General features: G+C 32.8%; 1 protein-coding gene across 3 annotated transcripts; it reads left to right on the top strand.

Moving 5' to 3' along the window:
- Nucleotides 1–408: 408 nt before the first annotated feature.
- On the top strand, nt 409–6,962 carry CSN2 (casein beta). 3 transcript variants are annotated; one of them, XM_021675444.2, is made up of 8 exons: nt 409–456; nt 1,566–1,628; nt 2,499–2,525; nt 3,506–3,526; nt 3,623–3,664; nt 4,765–5,316; nt 5,881–5,922; nt 6,626–6,962. In XM_021675444.2, exons 2-7 carry the CDS (start codon nt 1,578–1,580, stop codon nt 5,884–5,886), a joined length of 699 nt encoding a protein of 232 aa, XP_021531119.2. In that variant the 5' UTR covers nt 409–456; nt 1,566–1,577; the 3' UTR covers nt 5,887–5,922; nt 6,626–6,962. The 3 variants fall into 3 exon arrangements, with proteins under 3 accessions (XP_021531119.2, XP_021531118.2, XP_064220425.1); XM_021675443.2 differs by having other exon boundaries at nt 3,620–3,664; XM_064364355.1 differs by lacking the exon at nt 3,623–3,664.
- Nucleotides 6,963–10,710: the final 3,748 nt, after the last annotated feature.

Raw genomic sequence — 10,710 nt, 5'->3', positions numbered from 1 at the left:
AACAACTGCTCAGGTTCACATGAAACTGTGGCCTTTGTGAAGCACTCAGTATCTCTAAAATCATGTATGATTTTCCCACAGCTGAAATATCAAGGCCCCACTAGGCCCTAAAGAGACCTAATTATGTTTGTAATAACTTGGGGAGAGAGCCAGAGTGTCACTGTCCTCCAGCCATTGTCTTTTGTTATTGAATAATTGCATTTGCTGGACAGGTTTCCTTTATCAACTTGTGAAATGCTCCCTTGTTATGATGATCCCCAGAATTTCTGGGGACATATTATAGGCAGAAATCATTTTCTAATCATATGGACTTCTTGGAATTAAAGCTCACTGTCGCTCTCATTTCAAAGCACAAAATTAGCATGTCATTAAATATAGTATATAAACAGCCACAGAAACTGATAGACCATAATCCATCCAGCACCACCTTCACTTCTCTTCAATCTTGGGGAAACGGTAAGAATTGTAGATACAAATTTCTTGTATCTTCTCCTAATCATTTATTTCAAAGTAGCTTGAGCTATAGAAAGAACATAGTTGCTTAAAATATAGCGTTTGTTTGAAATAAATATTTGAGGTAGTACTAAAATTATTTTCAACACTTTAGCTAAAAAAGATAGAAGTGTCCAGAATAATTTCATTAAAAAAATTGCAATGACATATAACCTTCATGAGTTTAAGAAAATGTAATAACTAATTTTATGCATATATATGTATATATTTAGTATGAGGCTAGTTAATAGTTAATATTAAGAGGAGATTCAATTTTTGAATTATTTTTCCAATTTGATTTAGCATATCACAATCATAAAAAGAAATATGCTTAAATTATAGTACGGGTAGATAAATAATTACGGGAAAAGCTTTGTCCAACAGGTAGTTTCCAGTGGTAGCATACCGAGTCAAAAAATGGAGGTAATGGTTTGGGGACATTTATTACAATGTTTATTAACAATGTTCTTAGAAGAGTTTACTCATCAAACTTGTCGAGAGCCTCAAACTTCCCAGTTTATTATCTAGTTTATAATATTTCAAAACAATATTAAAACGAGACAGAAATGCAGAATTAAGTTAAGAAGAAACAATGTGGTTTACTTTGGAAGAAAATTCTTTTTTTTTTTTTTTTTGAGACGGAGTTTCGCTCTTGTTACCCAGACTGGAGTGCAATGGCGCGATCTCGGCTCACCGAAGAAAATTCTTAATAGGGTAGAGAAGACTTGGAAACCATAAACAAAGATAATAGATGATATAAAAGAAAAAGTAGCTTAGAGAATACCAATCGATAATGAAGCTCTGGCTTAAAAATTAGTATATAAAATGCTACTTAGAAAATATAGAAAATGCTGTGGGATCTTCCCAATTTGATAAATGACAGTAGCAAGCCATAATAGATTTTGACCTTAGTCATATAACTTCTATTTATTATTTATTCTATTTGTTTTCTAAAATGCAGACATTTTTGTTATACATTATCTCCTTTTTGAAGAAAAAGTAACCTTACCTAAATAAGAAAATACATCCAATTGACCAATCTATCACCATTCTATTTTTTTCCCCATTCACAGGACTTAGTAGCCATGAAGATTCTCATCCTCACCTGCCTGGTGGCTCTTGCTCTTGCAAAGGAGGTACGTGCACAAGAAGAATTTCCTAAACAATCAAGAAATAGTGGGCTATATGCCTATTTGTAGAGAATAACATTACCAACATTTTTTTTTTACTGTATAAATAATGAAGAATTTCATGAGAATTATCTTGGTTTCTACCAAAATCATTTATATTTACTCACGGTGTCAACAGTTTCCCATAGGGCTCCAAATGCTTCCTATATCAATGTGCTGCTAGTCACTAAAGAAAAAGCAAACAAATCACTAAGTAATACAACGAATGATAAAATGGCAATAAAATGTAATATTGCATAAATACAATTGCACATATGCTCAATCTAGATAAGTATATTATTCCAGTGATAAAAATATATATGTATCTTGTGCCCTAAGGCACTGGATCAAATCTTGTGTCTGTCTATACAAAGACATTGATAGGATAAAGTACAGACATAATCATAAACATGATCATAAATATATTTATAGTAGTATAATGAAAAGTATGTAATACAAATTGAAGTGACCATTTTTCTGTTACCCATCAAAAACTGTCTTTAATAAATGTAAGATAAAATATATTAATAGAAATTACTAAATATAAAAAACATTAAAGCAATTACCTTTCAAGCCTCAAAAGTTGTATAACATTTTTTATTTATCAAATTTTTGAAAGAGATAGCTCTGCATAAATGATGTAAAAATTAAGTAGGATATATATGTTTAACAACGAGCTAGCTATAGAAACTAAACTTTTAAAAATCTTTTCAGAAGGAAGTATCCAGTGCATCCTCTGAGGTAAGATTTTTTTTCAGAGAAGATTTATGAACCATAATAGTAAAATTCTCTAATGATCTAGAAGACTTAGCTGGTTGTCATTTTTTTTTTCCACAGACTGTAGAAAACCTTTCAAGCAGTGAGGTAAGATAACATTATACCCAATTTTAGAACAGTAAAATCCTGTGCTAACTTTCTATGACATTACATCATGGCAGTTAAGCTAATGCAGCTATATTAATGACATATAAGTTCTGGTCTATATTTCCTTTATATATGTTTAAGGACAATAAATGTCTGGATAATACAACAATGTAGAACTTTCTGAATTGACTTGGTACTTGAAATTGTGTCATTTTGCTTCCTTTTTTTTTTTTTTTTTTTTTTAAATGTTTAGTGTCTTGAACTCTCTTTACTCTGAACTCATTCACCTTGAGTGTTTATTGAGGATCTTCTATGGGTTAGACATTGAATAGGAACTGTGGTAGAAACTGAAATGATAGAGAAGCCAGTGGTAGTTAAGAGCTTGCAAAGTAGTAGGTGGGCAGAAATGCAAAAGGACACATTTTATAATTACAATAGTCAATTTATAAGAAGTAGCATAGTGTAGACCTAAATCTACTGGAGTCAGGTAGCTATTTATTCTTACACCACTCTTCTTGGGTGTGTGATCAGTTGATAAGTAAATGATACATCAACAAATGGTCTCTTCACAAAGGTTATATGATCCTTAAGGGAAGTGTTTAGTTCTTATGATTAATTTGAAGTTAACTAAAAATGATTAACATAATGTATCAATTGTTATTGGAATCTATTTTCAATTAGTATTTTCTTTTTTAAAAAATCAGATCAAGTTTTAGAGATCATTTCTTGTCAGGGAATGAGCATGGTAGTAGAGAGAAATTAGCATCTATTAATTTTTTTTTGTACAATGACCTTCTTGACTGCATTCATCTGACTTTCTTTTATATAACAAGCTTATATAGAACAGTGTAACACATAAGCTTTAATGATTATACAAAATTATTACTTTTATCAAACAATTATGCCTTTATTTCCTGATTTATATTCCAAGGTAAGAATTACTACAACTAAACCTGATTTTATTTTATATTTTTCTGTAGGAATCTATTACACAATACAAGGTAAATTTTCACATTTAAAATGTACATATTTTCAAAATTTCCTGTTTAAATTTTACAGATGGTAACATGTCTTTATATATGATTTATTTTTAGCAGAAAATTGAGAAGGTTCACCATGACGAACAGCAGCAAAGAGAGGTAATTTGTTCCTGATAAGTATATTTCTAAAGTTATTATAAAATATAATACATACAAAAATATTTATAATGGGTATGTTGATTCTAAAGAATGATAAAATAAATGCCATATACTCAGCAACCACTGTAAAAAATTAAACATTGATAAAGTCAATATGTTTTCTAGAATATGCACACATTTTGAAATTCATAATTTCTAGAATATAGATTAAATACATAATGATATTACTAATGGTATATCTGTTTTCAGTAAGTGCACATTAGTGGGAATATTTCCAGGTTGCTAACTATGATCCTCTTATTCTCAAGGTGGGTATGGTAATGAAAGGGTGTATACAGCTGATAAAAAATCTATGTAGAATTAGTGCCGTATTACCTTTATTCCCTTAAGGAAAACACAAAATCCTGGATTTCATTAAATTACATTTATCATGATGTATTTACCTAGTTATAATTTTCAGTTGCTTTGTGTATCAGTGAATTGTTTGGTGCTCACATAAATCATTTTAAAAATCAAATTGAAGTAAAAATATCGATGTCTCTTGAAAGACTCAAGAAAACTATCTTCTCCCAAGGGAAGAAATGCAAGAATTTGGCCCCTGTTAAACTACTTCTTGAGATTAGCCACAAATTAAGACGGATTTTCTTTTTCATTAAAGCAAACCAAAACAAAAATAAACCTTGAAATTGTCCCTCTTAAGTCTTTTTAAATCAATCTTTTTTCACTATATGAAAAGAATTTGGTCTATTATTTTCACAACTGTGTTGAAAAGTAAATGCTCTCTGAAGACCAAAGTGCATAGCTACAGCTATCCAGGCAATTCAGGAAAAGGTAAAAAAAAGTTTCTGAAATATCCAAGCATTGATTTCACTTTGGCCTGTGTAGTTACTCATAAAGTGAGTGGATTAAAATCTTTTAACAAACATTTTATTCATTTTTCTTCACATGACTCAAGGTAATTTCTTAATCAAAATAAGTGAAAGATTTTCTTCCTCTCTTTTTACTCACTTATCATTGTCTAAAAGAGAGAAATCAGTTCATTATGAATGGCAATTATAGCTGAATCAAGGACTTCAACAATTCTTTTTCCTTCTTTCCAGGATGAGCACCAGGATAAAATCCAACCCTCTTTCCAGCCACAGCCTCTTATCTATCCATTCGTTGAGCCTATCCCCTACCCTTTCCTTCCACAAAACATTCTGCCTCTTGCTCAGCCTGCTGTGGTGCTACCTATCCCTCAGCCTGAAATAATGGAAGTCTCTAAAGCTAAAGACACTGTCTATACTAAGAACAAAGTGATGCCCATCCTTAAATCTCCAATGATGCCCGTTTTTGACCCTCAACTCCTGAAACTCACTGCTCTTGAAAATCTGCATCTTCCTCTGCCTCTGTTCCAGCCTCTGATGCACCAGGTCCCTCAGCCTATTCCTCAAACTCTTGCACTTCCTCCTCAGACTCTTGCGCTTCCTCCTCAGCCCCTGTGGTCTGTTTCTCAGCCCAAAGTCCAGCCCATCCCTCAGCAAGGGGTGCCCTACCCTCAGAGAGATGTGCCTGTTGCAGCATTTTTGGTCAATCAAGAACTTTTACTTGACCCCACCCGCCAGATCTACCCTGCGACTCAGCCATTTGTCCCAGTTCATAAGCCCATTAGTGTAAGTCCAAATTTACTGACTTTGCTGTTTCATTTAAGATGTGTATGTGATGGTAGAATGAAAGAATAATTATACAATAAATGAATTTAAAAAAACAGTTTAGTTAAGTGATCCTTAATGTTTACCTATACGATAGAATCTCCTAGAGAAATATTCTCTTGCAAATCCCAATGCCTATGCCTACCCAGAGATTCTGATATAATTGTTCTGGTTTTCTGTGTAGAGGAAACTGAGTGTTGGGGGGGGGAATAAAAAACTATTGCGTGAATTCTGATTTAATTAGTCTGTCGAGAATTCTCATTTAGATAAAGTAATTAAGGCTTACAAAAGCTGGAATTAAATTTAATATTATTGAATTTGGAACAAAAATGCTAAAAAATGTTCTATCATTTCCCTTGTGCACATCTATTTCACACATGCTTTACTTTACATTTTGTTTTTGCTATAAGTATATATAAAGTCAAAAGATTGAGATGCTTATTTCTCTACTTACAACATTCTTAAGCAAGTTTTCTTACCAAGAGGTTAATTATTGATTTATTTGTATTTGTTTATTTTTTTAAGGTCTAAGAGGATTTCAAAGTTAATGTTCCCTCCTCATTTTTGGTAAGTTTTGGGAGTTTGGAGAATAAATTGATCATTTTTACACATGATATCTTTTTACATTTAATTATCCTAGAGAAGTCCAAGGTAGTGAAAATTACATACATACAAGAAATTTTTCAAATTAATTATCAACTTATTTTCAATGGTTGACTATCACTTATTGAACTGAAATTATCTTTTGCATTTCAAATAACTTTAATTTTATTTATGTATAACTGACAGACTTGACCGGCTTGCTTTCAAGGGCCTGTATACTTACATTTGATTATCATTATTTTTAGGAAAAACAGAAAGTGTGTCTTATTTTATTTTTATAGAAATACATTTGCATTTTTGTCAAAAACCTACTTGCATTTTTATTTCTAACCCCACCTTCATAAACTTTGTATTTACTTAAAATTGTCTTTTAATTCATGAGTCAAAATTACTCCAAGTGTAAAGGTTAAAAAGAGGAGAGAATAGCATTGCAATTTTAAGATATAAAGACTTTTGTGATTATGAAAGACTAGAAATTTTACAGAAACAATTTCATGTTAGCTAACATTTGGCTATATATAAACTTTATATGCCTCCAAACCACAACAAAGTACATTTGTAATAAAATTTCTTTTGTGAATTACTCACACCAAAGTTAAAAATGAAGATAGATGAATAGTTACATATTATAACACAGCTAATCATATATTTGCTCTCTACTTCACAGAACTGACTGAGACTGGAAGTGTGATGTCTTTTCCATCTTTGTATCATATTATCCCAAATTAAGTATGTTTGAATGAATTTACATGAAAAAAGGAGCTTTATTTCTTTATTTATTTTATACATTATATGTCATTCATTTAATTTGCATTTTGACTCATGAACTGTTTATGTTTCCCAAATATTAATTCAACTAGTACCACAGAAGTTCAATATTCATTTGGAAATGCTACAAACATATCAAAATATGCATAAAAATTGTTTCTGGAATTGTGCTTATTATTATTTCTTTAAGAATCTATTTCCTTTCCAGTCATTTCAATAAATTATCCTGAAGCATATTTAAGTTGTTCTGTCTTTTTTTTTCAAACCAAATTGGTCTCTTTAATGTTAACTTTGAGTTGTTATTAATGTTCAAAATAATCTTGGAAGAATACTTTGAAATTAGAATGTTTTGAATTGAATATTAAAAGATATGAAAAAGTGGAAGCTAAAAAGGATGGTTTTATATCCCATTTGCTATAGAAAGTTTTGGTTTATGTCTATTTTTTCAGTGTCGTTATTATAGCTATGCCTTTCACTTTCAAAATGATCCAGCATTAGATGTTAAATTTTGTGGTGACCCTGAGAAAGAAGTTTTTAATGTGAAATCTGAAACATAACTTGCCAGAGGGTGGCTATATGATGCTGTAAGAGCTTTAATTCCAGGTGGATAAAATAGTCAGTGCAAAGAATTTTACTGAAGTTTTGATCACATATTAGAAACATGATTAGTGTACTGCATAATACATGATAGATGATCCCTATTGCTCCACATTGCTGACATTGCTTACACCAGAGCACCAAAGCACTCTAACAAATCAAAATGAACTGGGTAATGTGGTGTTAGCCAGAAAGTGGGCATGTGAAACTCTTGACAGCCATTAATTCTAACTGTGAAGTAATTATTTATTGTGATTATCTCTCTTTCTACACTAACTCCTCCACTTGTACATTCAATTATACCTTCTTGAGTTTATGCAGTGACTCATGTCTATCAATTATCCTATCTTTCTTATACTTCCAGTGTTTCCCTGGCCTTATTGTAACATAAGCATCATGGAAGACCTGCTTATGATATAATATCTACCATCATTAAAGAACAAAATTGCATCCTTAACACTGTACCTCCAACCGTCTCCCAATTATTTAGATAACTTTATATCAATGGTCATACAAAAATATCCATAGTGCTGTTTCTATATCTCATATCTTATTCTATTATTAACCCACTCCAATCAAAATTTTGTCCCCTCTGAAACCACTTCATTTCAAGTTATCAATAATTTTCACATTGCTAATGATATTTCAAGGAAATATCATTCATTTCTTCATTTGAAATCCTTAACCTAATAAACCCTTAGTTTCTTTTCCTTTTTTTTTTTTTAATGTACTTTAGGTTCTGGGATACATGTGCAAATCATGCAGGATTGTTGCATAGGTACACACATGGCAATGTGGTTCGCCGCCTCCATCCCCCCGTCACCCACATGTGGCATTTCTCCCCATGTTATCCCTCCCTGATCTCCCCCCACCGCTGTCCCTCCCTTGGCCGCCACAACAGACCCTAGTGTGTGATGCTCCCCTCCCTGTGTCCCTGTGTTCTCATTGTTCAACACCCAGAACAGAAAATCAAACACCGCATGTTCACACTCATAGGTGGGTGTTGAACCCTTGGTTTCTTCTTTAACTCACTAACCACTTCTCAGTCTCCCTTCTTGTATTTCATCCTTTTCCAAATCCTTAAAGGTTGGAGTGCTCTAGGCGTTAGCCTTACCCTGGCTGATCCTGTTAAGTTCCCTGGCTTTAAGTATATTCTTATGCTAATGACTTCCAAATCTATATCTCCAAACTTATTTCTTTTGTGAACTCAAAACTCATGCACTCAACTGCCTTCTTGATCTCCACATCTAAGTATCTAACTAAAAATCTCATACCTGGCATGGCCTAGCATAGCTCATAATCTGGATCCAGTCCCCAGCGTGATCTTTACTCAATCTTCTCCACATCAATACATAGCTCCATACTCCTCTGACATCAAAAATAAAAACTTTAAAGTTTTTTCATTCTTGTTTTGGATTGGATAGTGCCCCTCAAAATGTCATGTCTTTCTGGAAGCTCATTATTTGGAAGTAGGTCAATTTCAGATACAATTAGTTAAGATGAGGTCATAATGGAGTAATATGGACCCTTAAGCCAATAAGACTGTTACTCTTATAAGAAGAGACACAGACGGAAACATAGGGGAGAATGTCATGTGATGACAGAAGCAGAGATTGTAGTGATGCATCTATAAGCCAATAAATACCCAAGATTTCTGGTAGCACCAGAAGTTAAAGTACCAGAAGTTATTCAGAGATCATGTGCCTAGCAACACTTTATTTTGAACTTCGAGCCTCCAAAACTATGAGAAAACAAATTTCGGTTGTTTTAAATCATTTGGCTTATGATACTTCATTACAGCAGCACTAGGAAATTAATACAGCTTTTACATTCATTTATCAATGGTATAGAAATTTCAACCCAGGAAATTATGTTGAATTTCTCCACTGCTCGGTAGCTCCACCATTAATAGTTCATATTGACTCATCATAATCATCTCTTTCTAAAATACTATCATGGCCTCAAAACTGACTTCTCAGTTGCCCCTTCTGCTCCTATACCTTCAAGGCCCATCTGTAAAATCCAGTTTAAACAATTTTCCTTTTCTTTCTTTTTTTTTTTGAGACGGAGTTTCGCTCTTGTTACCTAGTCTGGAGTGCAATGGTTCGATCTCAGCTCATCGCAACCTCTGCCTCCTGAGTTCAAGCAATTCTCCTGCCTCAGCCTCCTGAGTAGCTGGGATTACAGGCATGCGTCACCATGCCCAGCTAATTTTTTGTATTTTTAGTAGAGACGGAGTTTCACCATGTTGACCAGGATGGTATCGATCTCTTAACCTCGTGATCCACCCGCCTCGGCCTCCCAAAGTGCTGGGATTACAGGCGTGAGCCACCGCGCCCGGCCCCCTTTTCTTTTTTTAAGACATAGACACACTTATTCTAAAGTTAAGATACAAAAAGAAAGGCCCTAAAGTAGCTAAAGCAAGTTTGAGAAAGAAGAAAATACAAGATAAACCACTTTTTCCAATGTTAATGCTTACATTACAGCTATAGTAATCAGGATGCTGTGATTACTGATTGAGAGAGAGATCCACAGATCTCAGAAACTTACAGTGAATCCATATATAGGCATATCAAATGTATTCAATTAAATTTTGACAAAGGTGAAAAAGCAATTCTATAAAGTAGGAAGAGACTTTTTAGCAAATTGCACTACATCAATTGAATATCCACAGGCAAATTTTTAAAATAGCCTCAATCTCTCACTGTATACAACTCACTTTAAACTGATCAATAGAAAACCATAAAAGTTTTAGAAAAAAGGAGAAAATCTTTGTGACTTAGAAGTAGGCAGAGTCCTTTGACACCAAATGACGTCATACACAATAAAAGATCTATACAAAAAAAAACAAATAATTGAACCTATCAAAATTGGAAACAAAAAAAACACCCCGTTAAGAAGACAAAAGAACAAATTACAGGCTCTAAAATCATATTTGTAAATCATACATCTGATAAAAGAATTACATATAGAATATTTCTATATTCAGAAAACTCTAAAAAATTACAAACATAAACAATCTATTAGAAATTTGGCAAAAGGCACTATGAGACATTTTACCAAAGAGGATCTACATTTGGCAAGTAAACACACAAAAAGAAGATATTCAACTTATTAGCCATCACGGAATGCACATTGAAATTACAATGCGATATCACTGCCAACCTACTAGAGTGGGTAAAAAGATGTAGTTGTCCCAAATTCTGATAATAATGCAAAGAGTCCAGGCCAATTATCCATGACTGATAAGAATATAAAGTGTTAAAGCCACTCTGAAAAACAAGTTGACAATTTCTTCCAAAACTAAGCATAATTATAACAGAGAACTCAACGATTGTATAATTGCACATTTATCTCCAAAGAAATTAAAACTTTTTGGTAGAAACC

Source organism: Aotus nancymaae, unplaced genomic scaffold (genome assembly GCF_030222135.1).
Source record: "Aotus nancymaae isolate 86718 unplaced genomic scaffold, 86718_ANA_hifiasm-v0.15.2.pri h1tg000006l, whole genome shotgun sequence".
NCBI classification, from domain to species: domain Eukaryota; kingdom Metazoa; phylum Chordata; class Mammalia; order Primates; family Aotidae; genus Aotus; species Aotus nancymaae.
Note: the sequence above shows the minus strand (reverse complement) of the source record. Positions and strands in the feature narration are given on the sequence as shown.

Coding starts and splice junctions, on each gene's coding strand:
- CSN2 (XM_021675443.2), top strand. CDS start 1,578: ATGAAGATTCTCATCCTCACCTGCCTGGTGGCTCTTGCTCTTGCAAAG. Junction 1,629..2,498: donor CTCTTGCTCTTGCAAAGGAG/GTACGTGCACAA, acceptor TTTTTTCCACAG/ACTGTAGAAAACCTTTCAAG. Junction 3,527..3,619: donor AATCTATTACACAATACAAG/GTAAATTTTCAC, acceptor ATTTATTTTTAG/CAGAAAATTGAGAAGGTTCA.